The sequence below is a fragment of the Schistocerca americana genome, chromosome 1, assembly GCF_021461395.2.
Source record: "Schistocerca americana isolate TAMUIC-IGC-003095 chromosome 1, iqSchAmer2.1, whole genome shotgun sequence".
Lineage (NCBI taxonomy): Eukaryota > Metazoa > Arthropoda > Insecta > Orthoptera > Acrididae > Schistocerca > Schistocerca americana.
The window spans coordinates 259,399,362-259,420,863 of record NC_060119.1 but is presented as its reverse complement, the minus strand read 5'-3'; the positions used below and the strand labels follow the sequence as shown (position 1 = coordinate 259,420,863).

Genomic DNA, 21,502 nt, shown 5'->3' with positions numbered 1-21,502 from the left:
AGTGACAAAACAAATGGCAACTAGTGACAACATTAACAAAATAGCGCATTGACGCATCTGACATACGAATAGGGAAGAAAATATGCTGTTGTGGCGCAAGTGCAATAATTGTAATTGCAAAGTGTCCGGTGATTAGCGAGATGTTCATTGAAAACAGATAGTACTACGGCGTATATCTGTGTTCGGTGTTGAAAGCAGATTGTTTGCTGTAGTTAAAATATAAGTCTTCTGAGTGAAGCTTGTGTTAATCACATTACTATATAATGGCTAATGTCCCTAAACGTCGTCTCACTGTTGTAGCTCGGCAACGCAATAGTACTGCAGGGGACGCTGATGTGACTGCAGAATCAGTCATTAGCAGAACCATAGAATCTACTCACCATTTTCTAAGTGCAGTTCAGTCCGAAATTTTTCCAAGTTCTCAATACATCTTCAATTTCGTTTAGATTCAATGCCCTTTTTCCAGCTTACTTTTCATCTTTCCAGTAGAATTTCGTAGTATAATCCTCTGTAATTACTCAAACTAGAAGCCATTGATGCACATTGGGGACCATTTTAATGTCCAAAAATGTTCAAACGTGTGTGAAATCTTATGGAACTTAACTGCTAAGGTCATCAGTCCCTAACTTTACACACTACTTAACCTAAATTATCCTAAGAACAAACACATTCACCCATGCCCGAGGGAGGACTCGAACCTCCACCGGGACCAGCCGCACAGGACCATTTTAATCAACGAATTATTTGCACTGTACTTCTGAATGTAGCAATAAAAATTGAGCAAAAAAATCGTGATGATGTGCGCCATTTTGAAAGAATACAAATGCATTGGCACCAATTTTTTCTGCCATGTTGGTTACATCTCTTATGACTTCCTAATGGGGAACGCATTGCAGGTCAGTATATGTGATGGATAGTAGTAGAGAGCTAGAAAAAGAGCTTAGCGGACGAGGAACCTCGTAGATGCCAAAGGTCTTCAGTGCCTTTTCTTAGCAATATTATATTATAGTAGTCACAAATTCATTTAAGTGCCATTCTCTCCATTGCTATGTCGTTTGTGGATAATAGTTGTCCTCAGCTGTTGGGAATTATTGTCCATATTTCCCGTAATATATTCAGCACTTCTTCCCTCCAGCTGTCACGCAAGCTTACATGGGAAAATAGCATACACTGAAATTTACTGTTAATGTAACATAGCACTCACATCACAGGGTGCCGATTCGATGCAGACATCTAGAAAATGAGCCGTCACTGAATTTCATCCATATTTTTTTGTGTCTCCTGTTTCCTCTGACCGGCATACACCGTCATATTGGGAGAATATCAATCCGTGTCTTTTAGGAACATTAATATCTTACTTTTTGAATTATTTTACCTTTATTACAACTCTTGAAAAGACGTCATTTGCATGAACCTAGCCATTTAATTTCGTCTCAGATTAAATTCACGTGTCCATGGTATGTTTACCGCCCTTTTTAAACTAATTCGCTTCGTCCTCTGTTATTAATTATTAGTTACTTCAAAATAGCCAATTTTTAGCTCTGAATGTAATACATTGGCCGATGTTGCGTTCCACCTGCGTACCAGGTAATCACTGACGTTACTTAATGATTACAATGCCACGTTTTACTACTCATCATATCGACATACGAACAATCATGGGATGTTTTCGCCTATGAGCTATTCGTGTCGACCATCACTGATTGTTACCTTCACTATCGATGAGTCATAGTACACGGACTCCTGTAAGATGATTATGTCACACACTATATAAAAGATATTCACGTTTATCGTCACTTAGGTTTCTCAACGGTCAGAACAAAACTTCAACCATGTGCCCCAGTCCATCCACTTCCTCACCCCTGTGCCATTTAATACTTCTATTCCTACACCTGCAGTTTGCAGGCTTGCTTAGATTACAAATATTGATTCGCTGTCACTGCTCTTTCTGAGTTCACTGATGTCACATTCTCGATTGGCATCTTCCCCAATGTCACCAAATTGTCCACGATGTCTTTCATGAAGCCAACTGTTAGCTAGAAATAATGTTCTAACTTTTTATTTCAGGACAGAAACAATTCATACACTGTCGCACTATGAGCCCTACCATGGACAAGACCCTGCAGTCCGTTCAGCGACATGTAACCCTCCCGCTATATTGTGTGATCCCTTATAATCTTTCACTTGTCGCCAGGCTAACTCTATAACACTGATATTACCCATGTTCGACGGTAGCCTCATGAAAGAATTTCCATAGCTGGAAAGTAGCGTATCAAAGCAATATGTCTCGTCTTTGGGTTTTTTCCGTGTATTTGTGTGGAAAGCAAACATTTTCACATTTCTCGTTCACAAGTCCTGCCGTGCCTTTCAAATAATGAAGCATTTCTTCTTTTAGAGAACATTTTGCTGATGATTGATCGCTCTCTTTCCCACGATATGAAGCGTTGTCTATAATTACAACATATTGTTTTACAGTATGGCGAAATTGGGAACAATATTAACAGAGAGATTCCAGGAGTTCAGTCAATTTTTTGTTTCCATTTTCTGCAGATAATGGAAACAACAACTCGGTTAAACACCCGTAAGCTCACTATTAATCAATCACGCCGATAGAACCTGGGTTCAACCTTCCCCTCTACCACATCTCATAATTAGCAGAGTTCGTCCGCCTACGCGATCGTCAGTAACTGTTTCCATGTCGGAATTTAATTCACACGCTTTACCGACGCCTAAGTGTACTCCAAGATGTACAGCAACCACCCTGTTTGGCGCACGTAAGTTGCTTTTCACTACTACTACTACTTCACTATGTTCCAGTATCTTCTGAAAGTCATATTTCAATCAACTCAAATCTCATCAACATAAAATACTGACGTAAAGTCTCTTAACTTTCTTGCCACCTGCAAATAGACTGTTCTCCAGTTTACAATATTTTATTTTTCTATTGACAACTGTCTTCCTGATACACATTATTTTCCATCCAAACCCCTTTTTTCTGTAGAACACGTCTAACTATTGTGCTTTTCGACTGGAAATTAATTTTCTCTTTGACAACAGGCAGAAGTTTGGTACGTATAGAAATAACCTACTGTCTGCCATAAAAATCTTTAACTATGTCCTTCGTAACACAACGACCGAAACTGTCAAAGTGAACATTCTTTTCCAAAATCCCGTTCTTGTCTGGGAGTTGGCAAGAAACTGTTTTCTTCATTATAGCAAAGGAACTTTCTTTCACTGAATCCGCTGGTACTCCATACAACAATCCTTTATTTTTGGTGCAGTAAGATGATTTTATTAGGCTTGAATTCGGCTCTCGACAGATAATTACTATTACCCTTCCACAAACGGACAGGTCCTTAACGTTGGATTAATAGTTACAAAAATTTCATGAAATCAATGTTCCGTTGTCCATTGATGTCACAATACATTGTGACCAATGCAGCTGGCTTCGGTTTAGCGACAATCGTCGTTTTCTTGATTTCTGAGCACAGAAATCGGTAGTTTTAAGTGTCAGGGGAAAAAACGAGGTATGTCAGTTTTTATGAAACGTGAGAAAATGCGATTTTAGTGTTTCAACTGTGATTACTGCAATATATAAGTACATACATGTTAGACTTATCGGATGTGGAAATAGCGTTATTGGCGACCAGTTTGTTTCCAGAATGAAATAATATCCCAAAATGTAGTCAAACGTCGCTCTGTAAGAGAAAAGAAACAGGTAAGTCAAATGAAAAAGACGCAATAATGTCATTAATAATTACGACTAAACAACTTCCCTTTGTGATAATACAGTGACAGTACTCACATCACGAATATTTAGCTATGAGGTAACTGTCTGAAGAACTTCACAGCATCAGGATGGCAAAACTTTACTGGGCTTTAAAAACCTTCATATTTTAGTCTGTGAATCGGAATGAGATCTAGAATAAAAATCAGCATTGTTCGAGTTACATTATAGCGAACAGTAAATAACTGCAAAGCTAGGCAATTGTGCAGAAGACAACTAAAGAATTCCGAAGTTAAACATTCAGTTAAAAGCAGGTATGGGTATTTCAAGCAGCCCAACGATTGGTCGCCGTTCTTGTGATGTCCCTATGATGACAGTTTGCATTTCTCTCTGATAAGTTTTTTGACATTTCAGCCTAACTCAGTGACTGGACTCAGATGATATTATCTTAACAGGCAGCGTTTTGCAGAGCACTTTGACTCCAACAGTACTTTCTAATCTTGCAGCATTTTTTATTAACACCGACCACAGTGAAAGGGGATGGCATACGCTTGGATGCTTCGACTATTTCGCTCAAATTTTCGGCTATTTCAATCAGTGCCTTTGCGTTCCATAATCTAAAATTTTTTGTTGACTTACCTGGCTCTTACAACAAAACTTTGGATGCTGTCTCTCGACTCGGATTTTTTACACTTTCATCCTCTCAACAGATGTGTATGATCAATCTGAATCGAGCTGTAGCAATAACTCAATTTCGAAAAAACTGACTTACCTAGATTTTTCCCCTGACTCATCAATTGTTCGGCTAATGATCTTTAATCAATATGGATTGTCTTTTTTCATGTCACTCAGAATTGGACCATGGCGAGAGCCAAAACTGGACCACTTCTGTGTTATTATAAGTCGCAAAAATTATAATACGTCGTTGCCGCAGATCAGCCACTGACAATGAGACGGCTATGTTTCCTTCTAGGAGATAGCTCTGTGTATTCTTCATGTGCACATGGTTGTTTCCCCTTTCAGTAAATCTCCCTCATCTGACAGTGGTCTTCTCCTTACGTGGGGACAGCAAAGTGCCGTGTAGCCCATCAACTACACACTAATACTGGAAGTGCGTGGGAGCCCTGTTGCAGCAGTGTGCGATTAGAAGCTGACTGTCGTTCCTGGCCGTAGTAACTTGTGGAGAAACTTACTTTAAGATGAGTTCACAGTCATGAAATTGTGTTTTGACACACTTAACCGCAATCTGAAGCAATGTCACATAAATCACTGTCCTTTGAATGGCTGCCTATGACAAAATTTCCAGTGAATTACTATGCTAACCACCGCACAACCTCGTCTCGTAAGGATCACCAGCGAAGAACAACAGAAAATTCGAATTTTGAACAACTCCCTCTTACAGTCAAGTCTCACGGTTCTCTGTGAGCTGTTAGCCTTTACTTTCTCTCTATAGTGACACCTGTTAGCGCCCTAAAGAATGATGCCTTCAAGTCTGATCGTCTGGGCAGCAAACTTTTCATACAGAAAATTCACGAAAGTGCTAGATGCAAACAACACGAGCATACTTCCCCAGATTCGTCTCGAAAGCCTGCAAGATGAGTGGTATTCATAAAACAAAACAGCTCCTCTTCTTCTTATTTTATTTTACGTCACAATTTCAGTAACATAAGAAGGTTAATAGAAGAAGAGGAATGATTTGTGGGACATCTAGGAATTGGTAAATTGCCACTGGAGAGGCTGTATTCAAAGATGAAAATATACAAAACTGATTATACAGGATGTACCAGGTATGTACACATCAAAAAGTTAACACAAAAGATGGCGAACAGCGTCAAACCAGTCAAAAGACCGATGATTTAAAAGACAAATTGTAATTTACTTTTCAGTGTTAATATACTGAATATCGAAAATTTATTTTAACTACATAGATCACATAATTTAGTTACACGCCTACGCAGGCGATCCATTTGATTAAATGCTACCATTACAGTCATTACTTATGGATAATGTATGTATTTTCCACGCACATTATGCTTCACGCGACAACAGGGGACCTGGCATATCCCACCGTGCCCTCACCACACATCAGCTTGGCCGTAGCATAAGGCTTCCGTACCATTTTCCGCATCAGATCAATGCAATCATGGGAAAAATATTCAGCCACTTTTACACAGCACATTAGACAATTGGGATGAACCCAAAATTATACAGTTACATCAATAAAATGCAGGGATAAAGATGAAGCAATATTAAGACATGTCACACGCTGACATATTGCAGTTATCTTCGTCTTACATACCTTACTCTTCCTAGGATGCAGTGGAATGTATCGATTGATGCCCTAATTGTTGTGACCAGCATATAGTAGTAAACATTTTGTACATATTTCCTGTACTGGAGAACTATCTGTCTTTTAATTGTGATTAACTGAAAAACTCACAGTTCTTATTCCGCAAGGCTTGTGAACTTTATTACAGAGGTAATATTACACCAGCGAACAGAAATGTACAACGGATAGCAAGTGGGTTACTGTGTAGCCTGCTGTCGTTTGAAAGGCACCCGTTGCCCTGTGAGACGGCAGCGAACCCCAGAAGACGTCAGCTGCTATTTCTGAGAGTGTGCTTAGGCCCTTCCTGTGACCCTCTCCAGGAGAGCGCGCCGCAGCTGCCCCCTGCTGACCTTCCCAGAGGCCACGCGAGGGATGGACTCCACCAGGAACACGCCCCCATGTAGCAGCTTCTCCTCGCTGCCGCACGCTTTCTCTGAAAGCAACAACAAGTGACGATCTTTATTGTACTATCTTTATTTCACTGCGATGGGCAGTGGGTGGACTAGCCTAGATTAGATAGACTGCAGTGGTGTAGCATATAAGGTGTACATTTCTCAGGGCAGGGATAAAAACACACCATGCGTAGGGGTAGCTGGTCACTGTCAGTTCAAACTCTCCCGTGAGGAATGTCATTATGAAGCACCATGTATGGTCCGAATGTCAATAACCATAATGACAAGTAATACCGAGCAAATTTGAGAGCTGCTGGAACAATATCAGCGATTCTATCTGATTGTGATGCTGTAGAAATTAATGGGGATATGTTATCGTCAATATTAAAAAAGATTCGAATGAGCGAAATTTTATTCTTAATTTATGCCCCCCCCCCCCCCCACACATACTCAGATAAGGAAAAGGGTAAACGTGTGGAGTTTGTTCAATCACGAGATCTATCTTCATTAGGGATGCGACGTGGTTCTGTATGTTTGATCTAAGGTAAGACAGGAAACCTTTATAATCATAGGACACTGTTGTCCGCTTACTATTTCAACGTAAAAGCAAAGAAGTTCACCATCTATGCTCTTATCGTTTTCAAAATAAGTCTTCGTTAGCACTTCCCAAAAATTTTAGAAATATCACCAAAACTGTCTGTGATACGTAAAGCTGTCAGGTGCAGATTGAGGCTGTTGGTGTCGCAGATACAACACTATAGTTCCTTTAACTTCGTACAGGTTTATCATCTCCAGTCTCACTAGCCTCTCAGTTTTTCTTCTTTTGTTTATTTTTTGTTGGTGCGGTGTATATATACTGACTCAATACAATTGTTGAGTTATATGTTTTGCCAACATTGCGGAAACTGATTTCCCTCGCTAGGATGCTCTATGCGGGACGCCTAATGACCTATGATGTATAGAATAATCCCGTGATGAAGTAGACAAACTATCAGGGATGATGGAGAAGGGTAACTGTAGCACTTTAAGGTAAGGGGCCCCCTAGTCATGGAACGAAAGCAAGAAAAAATGTCTACCAAACACAGGCCCCAACTGCATAGCCTGAGACCTATGAACGCTTGCTCACGTTCGATACTGTCAAATACATCACTCCTACTGCAAGCTCCTTGGTTTCAAAATTTCCAGAATGGACAATGTGGGCCATATTGGCTGGAAGAAACTGAATAACAAACCAGTAGGAAGATTTTAGGATCCACTACAAACAGCATCACCATCAAGACAAAAAGCTGAATCATTCCTGAAGATCACATACATAGGTTCCTCTGAATATTACAGACTCCTTTGTTCGTAAACTAGTTATCACTGGAATTCCTTTTACCGAATTTCTTGATGTATGACATTATTAGTACTTATTGTATACTAATGAATATCTAGACATACACAAATCTTTGGCACATTGTCAACAAACAAACTTTCAGTAGGTCATAAACAAAACATTGCACAAAACAGATGTCAAACAGCAGCAAAGACGGTCATCTGCAGACGTTGTAAAACAGCAGTGTTGCCAACGTAAACAACATATCCCAAACAGAATCGCTGAAAGCAAATGTTTCCCTGTTATTTTGCGACATACTAATGGTTTCCTCTAATTTAAGTAATTGGGGATTTCAGGAAAAACTACAGACTTTAACAAAATTTTAAAAAGAATTTCGCTTTTGTTCATCGTCGTAAAGCACCCCATGTCCTTAAGGACTGCAGTAGAGGTTTGTGTGTGTGTGTGTGTGTGTGTGTGTGTGTGTGTGTGTGTGAGAGAGAGAGAGAGAGTATGCAATGATGGAAAAAACTGCAACACAATGAAGTAGTTTTGTAGGCACGTTTCTACATCTGAAAGACAATGTCTGCTCAAATTTGGCATCAGCCGCATACGAGTAGCGCTAGTAGCACCACTATGAGAATTAAAATAAGGTTTGCTTTAAATACAAGCTGTTGCCTTTGAGATTGTACGTGCTGAGTTGATGTTAGTCAAGTATGTCTTTAAGGTGACAAAGACGCCATTATCAACACATAGGTCCTATAATAATACTATGACAAGTTAGATATTCCTTCTGCGATATTTCAGACAGACTTGACAGGAACATAGCCACTGTACACGATTGCTCGCAGCGGTGACCACCATAATGTACGGTCGCAAGGAGACTAGCAGGCTCTGAATGGCCATGCATGACTACTGAGAGGGTAGATCATTGTGTTTAATGTATGGATCTGGTGCATTGTACTGAATCTGCAGTAGCAGTTTACAACGAAGAGCCAACGAATCTAGGACACTTGCCTAATATAGTGTAGGACCCCTGCGAGGACGCAGAAATGCTGAAACACAAGGTGGCATGGACTTGACTAATGTCTGTAGTAGTGCTGTAGGAATTAACACCATGAATCCTGCAAAGCTGTCCATAAATCCGTAAGAGTACGAGGGGGCTGAGATCTCTTCTGAAAAGCACATTTGCAAAGCATCCCAGATATGCTCAATAACGTTCATGTCTGGGGAGTTTGGTGGCCATCGGAAGTGTTTAAACTCAGAAGAGGGTTCCATGAGCCACTCTGTAGCAATGCTATGGACGTGTAGGTTGTCGCATTGTCCTGCCGGAATTGCCCAAGCCCATCGGAATGCACAATGGACATAAATGGATGCAGGTGATCAGAGATAAAGCTTACAAACGTGTCACCCGTCAGAGTCGTATCTAGACGTATCAGGGGTCTCTACCACTCCAACTGCACAAGCCTTACATCATTAAAGAATCTCTACCAGCTTGAATAGTCCCCTGTTGACATGCAAGGTCCATGGATTCATGAGACTGTCTCCATACCCGTACACGTCCATCCGCTTGACACAATTTGAAACGAGACTCGTCCGACCAGCCAACATGTTTCCAGAAATCAACAATACAAAGTCGGTGGTCACGGGCTCGGACGAAGCGTAAAGCTTTGTTTCGTACTGTCATCAAGGGTACACAAGTGGACCTGAGGCTCCAAAAGTCCATATCGATGATATTTCGTTGAATGGTTCACACGCTGAAACTTGTTGGTGGCCCACCATTGAAATCTGCAGAAATTTGCAGAAGGGTTGCACTTCTGTCACGTTGAACGATTTTCTTCGAAAATCGATGGTCCCGTTCTTGCAGGATCTTTTTCCGGGAGATTTGATATTTTAGCGGATTCCTGGTATTCACGGTACACTCATCAAATCGTCGTATGGGAAACACCCCGCTTCATCGCTATCTCGGAGATGCTGTGACCCATTCATCGTGTGCCTACTATAGTACCACATTCAAACTAACTTAAATCTTGATGACATGCCATTGTAACGGCAGTAGCCGATTTAGCAACTGCGCCAGACACTTGTCTTATATAGGCGTTGTCGACCACAGCGTCGTATTCTGGCTGTTCACATATCTCCAGTTTTGAATACGCATGCCTGTACAAGTTTTTTTTTGGCGATTCATTGTAGAAGGAGTGACACAACGAAGTTACAAATCGTTTACTTTAAGGACAGCTCCAACCCAGATTTCCTGTAATGTGCATTCCACTGACCCCAAACCAACGCCATTTGTAGCTCCAGTGGTGACAAGCGAGAGCTTATTGGAGGGCAGGGTGGAGGACAGTTGTGTTTCCAGATGTAAGGTGGGTCCTTCTCCCCAACAGTGACGGCTATGTGTTCGTTAGGAGGCCAGTTGAGGACCTGTACTCATCCTGTCTAAGTGTTAGACACTCTGGGCTACCTAATCGTCTCGGGTGCTCTCTCGTAGTTACCCTGACTGCAAATCCGTACATCAATCTGGCGTTTCAACCTGTTGTGCTGACATTTATGAATACCATTACAGGGGGTGTTTTCCATATGGGTGATGCTCACCCGCACGCCACCGTGATGGACCAATATTCTCTACAGACTGTTGACATGTTGCCTTGGCCCCCTCGATCACTGCATTTCACATTTGCAATGATTTATCTTGTGCTTCCATTAGTCTTGCAATATTAATATGTTTCTTAGAAAATCTCGTTACTCTACATTAATTACTTCTTTGTGTTGCGAATTTTCCCCATCAGCATATATATATATATATATATATATATATATATATATATATATATATATATATACCGAAAGGGGGTTTTGCCTCACCTTTGACCAGTTGCTTCAACTCGTCAGGAGTGACTGTAGAGCCTTGGGTCAGCACGACGAAGGCAGCTGGGTGCTCCTGGTCCTCGTCGTGTGGCAGGCCCACCACCACTGCCTCCGACACCTGCGGGTGTCCCAGCAGCCACGCCTCCAGCTCTGATGGTGACACCTACCAACACAGTCACTCCCCTCACCACCGCAAAATACTTGCAGTACTCAATAGAAAACAATGCTTATTGAGATAAAATGGGCTTAACGGTAGCGTCTTTGATTCATACCCAAAACATCTTCGGTTCTGGGATCGAATCCTCTCGCTGCTTAAATTATGAATAATAAGCAGCATTGGCGGCCGAAGACTCCCGGCTTAAGAAGTCACCCTCATTCTGACAACGGCCTTGTTAAAGAGGGCGGAGGAGCGGACAGAGGTTTAGGGCAGCATCTTGTCCTAGGGGTGGGAAATTGCCCCTAAAAGCGGAAGAATCAGCACTGATCAACAACATGAGGATGCAGAAGGATTGGGAAACCACTGCATTAAAGGCACGTAACGTGTATCCACAGGCATGTGGCCTGTAATTGAAGAAATGTCATGATGATCTATCCATTGGCAAAATATTCTTGAATAGTCCCACATTCGGATATCCCGGAGGGGACGGTCAAGAGGGAGGATACCATGGGAAAAAGATTGAATAATCACCGCAAGGACAATGCTCTCCGTGTCGGGGTTTCGAATGTCAGAAGCTTGAACGTGGTAGCGAATCTAGAAAATCTCAAAAGGGAAATGCAGAGGATCAATCTAGGTATAGTAGGTGTCAGTCAAGTGAAGTGGAAAGAAGACAAGGATTTCAGGTCAGATGAGTATAGCGTAATATCAACAGCAGCAGAAAATCGTATAACGGGTGTTCGATTCGTTATGAATAGGAAGATAGGGCAGAGAGTGTGTTACTGTGAACATATTAGTGACAGGATTGTTCTTATCAGATTCGACAGAAAACCAACACCGAGAACGATAGTTCAGGTATACATGCCGACCTCGCGTGCTTGAAGGTTGGCAGAGAAAGTGTTAGAGGATATTGAAGAGGTAATACAGTATATAAATGGATATGAAAATCTAATAGTCACGGGGGCCTGGAATACATTTGTAGGGCAAGGAGTAGAAGAAAAGGTTACAGTAGAATATGGGCTTGGGACAAAGGATAAAAGAGGAGAAAGACTAATTGAGTTGTGTAACAAGAGGAGGAAGTGTACTTGGAATGGGCAGGGTGATACGAGAAGATTTCTGTTAGATTACGTCATGATCAGACAGAGATTCCGAAATCAGATACTGGAATGTAAGGCGTACCCAGGAGCAGACATATATATATAGTATTGATGAAGAGTAGGCTGAAGTTTAAGACATTAGTCAGGAAGAATCAATACGCAAAGAAGTGGGATACGGAAGTACTAAGGAATGACGAGATACGTTTGAAGTTCTCTAACGCTATAGATACAGCAATAAGGAATAGCGCAGTAGGCAGTACAGTTGAAGAGGAATGGACATCTCCAAAAAGGGCCATCACAGAAGTTGGGAAGGAAAACATAGGTACAAAGAAGGTAGCTGCGAAGAAAGCATGGGTAACAGAAGAAATACTTCAGTTGATTGATGAAAGGAGGAAGTACAAACATGTTCCGGGAAAATCAGGAATACAGAAATACGCTGATAAATGAAATAAATAAGAAGTGCAGGGAAGCTAAGACGAAATGGCTGCAGGAAAAATGTGAAGACATCGAAAAAGATATGATTGTCGGAAGGACAGACTCAGCATACAGGAAAGTCAAAACAACCTTTGGTGTCATTAAAAGCAACGGTGGTAACATTAAGAGTGCAACGGAAATTCCACTGTTAAATGCAGAGGAGAGAGCAGGTAGGTGGAAAGAATACATTGAAAGCCTCTATGAGGGTGAAGATTTGTCTGATATGATAGAAGAAGAAACAGGAGTCGATTTAGAAGAGATAGGGGATCCAGTATTAGAATCGGAATTTAAAAGAGCTTTGGAGGACTTACAGTCAAATAAGGCAGAAGGGATAGATAACATTCCATCAGAATTTCTAAAATCATTGGGGGAAGTGGCAACAAAACGACTATTCACGTTGGTGTGTAGAATATATGAGTCTGGCGATATACCATCTGACTCTCGGAAAAGCATCATCCACACAATTCCGAAGACGGCAATAGCTGACAAGCGCAGAATCAGCTTAACAGCTCATGCATCCAAGTTGTTGACAAGAATAATATACAGAAGAACGGAAAAGAAAATTGAGGATGCGCTACATTACGATTAGTTTGGGTTCAAGAACGGTAAAGGCACGGGAGATGCGATTCCGACGTTGCGGTTAATAATGGAAGCAAGACTAAAGAAAAATCAAGACACGTCCATAGAATTTGTCGACCTGGAAAAGGCGTTCGACAGTGTAAAATGGTACGAGATATTTGAAATTCTGAGAAAAGTAGGGGTAAGCTATAGGGAGAGACGGGTCATATACAATATGTACAAGAGCCAAGAGGGAACAACAAGAATGGACGACCAAGGACGAAGTGGTCGTATTAAAAAGGGTGTAAGACAAGGATGTAGCCTTTGGCCCCTACTGTTAAATCTGTACATCGACGAAGCAACGATGGAAGTAATAGATAGGTCTAGTAGTGGAATTAAAATTCAAGGTGAAAGGATATCAATGATACAATTCGCCGATCATATTGCTATCCTGAGTGAAAGTGAAAAAGAATTACATGCTTGGGTAGCTCAGTTGGTAGAGCACTTGCCCGCGAAAGGCAAAGGTCCCGAATTCGAGCCTCGGTCCGGCAGACAGTTTTAATCTGCCAGGAAGTTTCAAGGATTACATGATCTGCTGGACAGAATGAACAGTCTAATGAGTACAGAGCATGGATTGAAAGTAATCAAAGAAAGACTAAGGTAATGAGAATTAGTAGAAATGAGTACAGCTACAAACTTGGCATCACGATTGATGGTCATGAAGTAGATAAAGTTAAGGAATTCTGCTACCTAGGCAATAAAATAACCAATAACAGACAGAGAAAGGGGCACATCAAAAGCAGACTAGCAATAACAAAAAGGGCATTCCTGGCCAAGAGAAGTCCAGTAATATCAAATATAGGCCTTCATTCGAGAAAAGAGAATCGAAGCATTTGAGATGTGATACTATAGACGAATGTTGGAAATTACTGGACTGATAAGGTAAGGAATGAGGAGTTCCTACACAGAGTCGTAGCGGAGAGAAATATATGGAAAACACTGATAAGGAGAAGGGACAGGATGATAGGACATCGGTTAAGACATGATGGAATGACTACGATGGCACTAGAGGGAACTGTAGAGGGCAAAAACTGTAGAGGAAACAGATTTTTGAATGCATCCAGCAAATAATTGAAGACGTAGGCTGCAAGTGCTACTCCGAGATGAAGACGTTAGCACAGGAGAGGAATTCGTAGCGGGCCATATCAAATCAGTCTGATGACTGATGACCAAAATAAAAAAAAAGTATAAGATGGACAGCAAAGAAACAGTACTTGGGGAGACCATGTTCGCTGCTTCCGTGAGATTGGATAAGGTCCTTGGTCATGCCAAATGACGAGAACCTCAATGACTGCAGCCTTCATTTTCTGTGACGAACTAGGTTTCCTTAGCTGGGGTCTGGTGATCACCTCATATCTTATGTCACCTTATACTCTGGGCATGCTTGAGTGACCACTGTGTAGTGTGACAGGGTACATCGTGTGTCACAGATGGCAGAGATCACGACTTAACCGCCTGGATCTTATAGATAGTATACACTTCTATAAGGAATCATTGAATCTCAAGGTGTGCTTTGTGCCCATAACATGGATGGTGCTTGAGGTGGAGCAGCTGTTGATGGGTAACTTTTGAGAAAACTCTTGCACTCCAATGGAATAAGCTTTACACCGGCAAGCAGAGCTGTGTCTTTGTGGATACTTATATTCCTAGCTCCTTGTGGGATGTCAGTGAAGTCTACATCAGTTTCAAGCAGTTGCAGTGGTTTGGATGATCTCTCAAGCAGCATTAACACACAAACCCCAAGATGACCTAGCATGGATAGTCCATCTGAGACGTCTGTTAATATAACATACCGCAGTTATAGTAACAGACCATATCCTGTACTGAATAATTTGTTCAACGTTATTAAGAGTGCGTAAGGTTCGTTTGATTACTTTCAAATTTTCTCTCTCCGGCTTCCGGCCATGAGTGACCTACCGGGACCATCCGACCGCCGTGTCATCCTCGGTGGAGGATGCGGATAGGAGGGGCATGGGGTCAGTACACCGCTCTCCCGGTTGTAAGATAGTATTCTTGACCGAAGCCGCTACTATACGGTCGAGTAGCTCCTCAATTGGCATCACGAGGCTGAGTGCATCCCGAAAAATGGCAACAGCACATGGCGGCCTGGATGAATTTCAAATTTTCTACATTAATAAAACTTTAGGACTTATAAGACAACAGAAACCCAAGAAGAGACAAAGTAATTATGGACTTCTGATAGTGGTAATGACAGCTAACCAAGTAAACAAGGTGTTACAAGCTCAAACAATTGGAGAGTATTCCATCAACAGTGGGTAGCACACAGCTTTATATTAGTGAAAGGTTTTTGTAATCTACCGCAACATGATGCCTGTAGATGATCTACAACATAAATGAATAAGCAAAGGTGTCATCTATGAAAATCATCTTATGAAAACTGAAAATGCTGAGCTCGAGAAGACAGCTATCATTCTTAATTTCTAATTACCACAGTTGACCGAGCACATACAACAGGTTTCATCTGCTTTACAGTTAGGAAATACGTTCCTAACATTGAGAGCTACTTTAACTGCCAAAGCTTTGATGATAGGCAAAAGTTAGGCTCCGTGCCGAAGATGCAGTCTAGAAGGAGATACTAGTCGAACAACGTATTTATCAACCGCAAGTGACACAATTTCCACATAAATAAAGAAGTTTACCAGTATTGTTTCAGAAGTATCATACCTCAGAAGAGACAGTAGGTGGGCTAATGCATTTACTTCGCTTGAACAATCACAGAAATTTTGAAATAACATAATCGCTGAACTTATTGTTAGAATGGCGAGTACTGTTCTGTTGCAGCGCTCGTCACAATGTACTTCAAAAACGCTGTCTCATTCATGTGTCATGCAGTCTTGTCAGTGGCAGACTTGTTTACAACACGGTAGTTGAAGGTGCACAAACAATATTTTAACGTTTATGTATTTAGGTAACACAGGTTACCGTAAAATACGGAACAAGGGCCTCAACTAGTTCCAAGACATAGTGTTGTCTTCCTAGGAACACAATTCCTTAGTTGCGTTATTCAACAGTTGTTTTATAGCTGTAGCGCAATGTTTCTGCGACGGGAGTTGTCATTGAGTGTTTATTTCAAATGGTTCAGATGGCTCTGAGCACTATGGGACTTAACTTCTGAGGTCATCAGTCCCCTAGAACTTAGAACTACTTAAACCTAACTAACCTAAGGACATCACACACATTCATGCCCGAGGCAGGATCTGAACCTGCGACCGTAGCGGTCGCGCGGTTCCAGACTGTAGCGCCTAGAACCGCTCGGCCACTCAGGCCGGCGAGTGTTTATTTACTTACGTATTTTTAAATTAATGCTATTTGTGTGCAATTTTATGCTTTCCTTACGAAATGTGGTTTTCAAATGTTCCCAGGTATTCAACCAAGTGGCGTCGTCCAGATAGTGCCATCAAATTGACTTTCCAGCAAGTTATCCTACCGAAAAATCGCTCAATCTGGACCACGCTACTTGGTTTAATAACTGAGATTTCAAAAACGTTATTTATGTTATCTGATATATGTAAATTTCATATAAGCGTGTGAATTGTTTACGTTTATTAATTTTTTACTCAAGTAGTATGGCTAGAGAAAATAATATCAATGTGAAATCATAAAAACAAAGCAAACCCCCACAGGTGATTCAGACAGCAGAAGAACAGTAGTAAGTGAAGAAACGTATATTTGTGTTCGTTGGACTGATCAAAGCTTCGATTCATGAGAGAGACAGAAAAAGTCATGGTAATGCACAGTAATAACTGTGAACTATGGACCTTGCCGATGGTGGGGAGGCTTGCGTGCCTCAGCGATACACCATAGGTGCAACCACAACGGAAGGGTATCTGTTGAGAGGCCAGACAAACGTGTCGTTCCTGAAGAGGGGCACCAGCCTTTTCAGTAGTTGCAAGGGCAACAGTCTGGATGATTGACTGATCTGGCCTTGTAACAATAACCAAAACGGCCTTGCTGTGCTGGTACTGCGAACGGCTGAAAGCAAGGGGAAACTACAGGCGTAATTATTCCCGAGGGCATGCAGCTTTACTGTATGGTTATATGATGATGGCGTCCTCTTGGGTAAAAAATTCCGGAGGTAAAATAATCCCCCATTCGGATCTCCGGGCGGGGACTACTCAAGAGGATGTCGTTATCAGGAGAAAGAAAACTGACGTTCTATGGATCGGAGCGTGGAATGTCAGATCCCTTAATCGGGCAGGTAGGTTAGAAAATTTAAAAAGGGAAATGGATAGGTTAAAGTTAGATATAGTGGGAATTAGTGAAGTTCGGTGGCAGGAGGAACATGACTTCTGGTCAGGTGACTACAGGGTTATAAACACAAAATCAAATAGGGGTAATGCAGGAGTAGGTTTAATAATGAATAAAAAAATAGGAGTGCGGGTAAGCTACTACAAACAGCATAGTGAACGCATTATTGTGGCCAAGATAGGCACAAAGCCCACGCCTACTACAGTAGTACAAGTTTATATGCCAACTAGCTCTGCAGATGATGAAGAAATTGAAGAAATGTATGATGAGATGAAAGAAATTATTTAGGTAGTGAAGGGAGACGAAAATTTAATAGTCATGGGGGACTGGAATTCGAGAGTAGGAAAAGGGAGAGAAGGAAACATAGTAGGTGAATATGGATTGGGGGTAAGAAATTAAAGAGGAAGCCGTCTGGTAGAATTTTGCACAGAGCATAACTTAATCATAGCTAACACTTGGTTCAAGAATCATAAAAGAAGGTTGTGTACATGGAAGAAGCCTGGAGATACTGACAGGTTTCAGATAGATTTTATAATGGTAAGACAGAGATTTAGGAACCAGATTTTAAATTGTAAGACATTTCCAGGGGCAGATGTGGACTGTGACCACAATCTACTGGTTATGAACTGTAGATTAAACCTGAAGAAACTGCAAAAAGGTGGGAATTTAAGGAGATGGGACCTGGATAAACTGACTAAACCGGAGGTTGTACAGAGTTTCAGGGAGAGCATAAGGGAACAACTGACAGTATTGGGGGAAGGAAGTACAGTAGAAGAAGAATGGGTAGCTCTGAGGGATGAAGTAGTGAAGGCAGCAGAGGATCAAATAGGTTAAAAGATGAGGGCTAGTAGAACTCCTTGGGTAACAGAAGAAATATTGAACTTAATTGATGAAAGGAGAAAATATAAAAATGCAGTAAGTGAAGCAGGCAAAAAGGAATACAGATGTCTCAAAAATGAGATCGACAGCAAGTGCAAAATGGCTAAGCAGGGATGGCTAGAGGACAAATTTAAGGATGTAGAGACTTATCACACTAGGGGTAAGATAGATACTGCCTACAGGAAAATTAAAGAGACCTTTGGAGATAAGAGAACGACTTGTATGAATATCAAGAACTCAGATGGATCCCAGTTCTAAGCAAAGAAGGGAAAGCAGAAAGGTGGAAGGAGTATATAGAGGGTCTATACAAGGGCGATGTATTTGAGGACAATATTATGGAAATGGAAGAGGATGTAGATGAAGATGAAATTGGAGATACGATACTGCGTGAAGAGTTTGACAGAGCACTGAAAGACCTGAGTCGAAACAAGGCCCTGGGAGTAGACAACATTCCATTAGAACTACTGACAGCCTTGGGAGAGCCAGTCCTGACAAAACTCTACCATCTGGTGAGCAAGATGTATGAAACAGGCGAAATACCCTCAGACTTCAAGAGGAATATAATAATTCTAATCCCAAAGAAAGCAGGTGTTGACAGATGTGAAAATTACCGAACAATCAGTTTAATAAGCCACGGATGCAAAATACTAACACGAATTCTTTACAGATGAATGGAAAAACTAGTAGAAGCTGACCTCGGGGAAGATCAGTTTGGATTCCGTAGAAACACTGGAACACGTGAGAAAATACTGACCTTACGATTTATCTTAGAAGAAAGATTAATGAAAGGCAAACCTACGTTTCTAGCATTTGTAGACTTAGAGAAAGCTTTTGACAATGTTGACTGGAATACTCGCTTTCAAATTCTAAAGGTGACAGCGGTAAAATATAGGGAGCAAAAGGCTATTTACAATTTGTACAGAAACCAGATGGCAGTTATAAGAGTCGAGGGGCAGGAAAGGGAAGCAGTGGTTGGGAAGGGAGTAAGACAGGGTTGTAGCCTCTCCCCGATGTTATTCAATCTGTATATTGAGCAAGCAGTAAAGGAAACAAACGAAAAATTCGGAGTATTTATTAAAATGCATGGAGAAGAAATAAAAACTTTAAGGTTCGCCGATGACATTGTAATTCTGTGACAGACAGCAAAGGACTTGAAAGAGCAGTTGAGTGGAATGGACATTGTCATGAAAGGAGGATATAAAATGAACATCAACAAAAGCAAAACGAGGATAAATGAATGTAGTCGAATTAAGTCTGGTGATTCTGAGGGAATTATATTAGGAAATGAGACACTTAAAGTAGTAAAGGAGTTTTGCTATTTGGGGAGCAAAATAACTGATGATGGTCGAAGTAGAGAGGATATAAAATGTAGACTGGCAATGGCAAGGAAAGCGTTTCTGAAGAAGAGAAATTTGTTAACACCGAGTATAGATTTAAGTGTCAGGAAGTCATTTCTGAAAGTATTTGTATGGAGTGTAGCCATGTATGGAAGTGAAACATGGACGATAAATAGTTTCGACAAGAAGAGAATAGAAGCTTTCGAAATATGGTGCTACAGAAGAATGCTGAAGATTAGATGGGTAGATCACATAACTAATGAGGAGGTATTGAATAGGATTGGGGAGAAGAGAAGTTTGTGGCACAACTTGACCAGAAGAAGGGATCGGTTGGTAGGACATGTTCTGAGGCATCAAGGGATCACCAATTTAGTATTGGAGGGCAGCGTGCAGGGTAAAAATCGTAGAGGGAGATAAAAATCTTAGAGGGAGACCAAGAGATGAATACACTAAGCAGATTCAGAAGGATGTAGGTTGCAGTAGGTACTGGAAGATGAAGAGGCTTGCACAGGATAGAGTAGCATGGAGAGCTGCATCAAACCAGTCTCAGGACTGAAGACCACAACAACAACTACAATGCGTGGACTTTGGATTGAAGTGAAGGTAGTGAGTTGAACGAAAGTGTCACACTTGCTTTCATTTGACAGTTTGGTGACAAGTTGAGCGGGAGATAGGTGGAGACTCTATAGAAGATGTCAGAAACTAATCATCAATGCTGGAAGTAGTTTTAAGTGAATCTATGTTGTTTATGAGTTAAAATTTAATAGGAATAGCTAAAGAGCTTGTGTACCCAGCGTGATGTTCTTATGCAAGTAAATATGTTATTTAAAAGGGCAATGATACAGTGTTGTAGAAGAAAAAAAGATGTGGCACAAGATAATGTATAAGGATTTCGTGTGCTTCGTAATGAATAAATGATCGTCCATTTGTTCATATGAAATTTTGGTGAATTTACCATCTACTACAACTGAACTTCCTGCTAGAAACTACATTACCAAATTTTCCAATTTACTGCCATCATCATTCATTTAACAAGTATCTTTAATTTTAAAAGCTAATTTCGATGTATTTGTGAAGGAGAAGTTGCCATATTGTATACAGTCGCCACACGGCACGTGCTAGGCACATTTTACTTGCATATATCTCTGAGCACAAAAAAAAGACTGGCAGTAGAGGTGAAGCAAAAGTAGACTGAAATACATGTGCATTAAGAGTGTATCAGTCATTTATACTTCCATATAATACACGAATTAAAGACTTCCTTCCTATACTTATCGAAACAAATTATTTTAAAAAATATTCTGAAACAATTCTGTCTCGAAATTATGAGAACTCTACAAGCGACAATCTTGTGTATTTTAATGAAGTTTATATATATTTTTAATTCAATTTTACGCTGAAGTATGCTTTAGAAGCAAGAGGATAGTTTTACACGAAGTAATGTGGAAAACTGTTGCAGTTATTACTCACAACGAGTAAATCTAATGTACGTAGCAGAGAATAGGATAGGATTCTAGTCTCCAGAACTAGAACTCACGTGGACACCGCGGTATTTGACGAGTTCCTTTACTCTGTCGACGACGTAGAAGTTGCCATCCTCATCATAGTGGCCCACGTCTCCAGTGTGGACCCAGCCTTCCTTGTCCGTGTACTCCTCTGATAAGCCCCATCCTTTGAAGCACAGCTCGCCGTCGACTCCTGGACCGAGACGCTTCCCGGTCTGTAAGTCCAATATCTGCGGACACAGCAGTCCAAAATCTTAGGAGCGCACAGAGCCAACACTTCAATTAACGCCTTGCACTGAGTCCAGGACAAATACCTGGAGAAATTTCTCCCGTGAAACCCAGCAGGCTTTCATTTTAGTCGTTTGTTCTGGTAAACACCACGATTACCCGTACTATCGGTTCCAGCCCATGTGAAAAATGGATTTACTTTGCCATGCGCAAACTTCATAAACCGCAAGACCAACTTGCATCAATTCTCTGGTAGGAAGACGGCAGAGACATAACACGTAGGAGAGAACAAGGTTTTTTCAGATGACCCGAA

The 21,502-nt window shown here is 41.1% G+C and overlaps 1 protein-coding gene across 1 annotated transcript in view; it reads right to left on the bottom strand.

The window, feature by feature from the left end:
- Positions 1 to 5,532: 5,532 nt before the first annotated feature.
- LOC124624503 (4-coumarate--CoA ligase 1-like) overlaps positions 5,533 to 21,502 on the bottom strand; it is a 77,288-nt gene continuing 61,318 nt past the window's right edge. The window contains exons 6-8 of the mRNA XM_047149114.1: positions 20,994 to 21,191; positions 10,626 to 10,791; positions 5,533 to 6,489 (exon numbers count right to left, since the gene is read on the bottom strand). Coding sequence (XP_047005070.1) covers positions 6,350 to 6,489; positions 10,626 to 10,791; positions 20,994 to 21,191 — 504 coding nt within the window. The 3' untranslated portion in view covers positions 5,533 to 6,349. The remainder of the gene's footprint in view (positions 6,490 to 10,625; positions 10,792 to 20,993; positions 21,192 to 21,502) is intronic.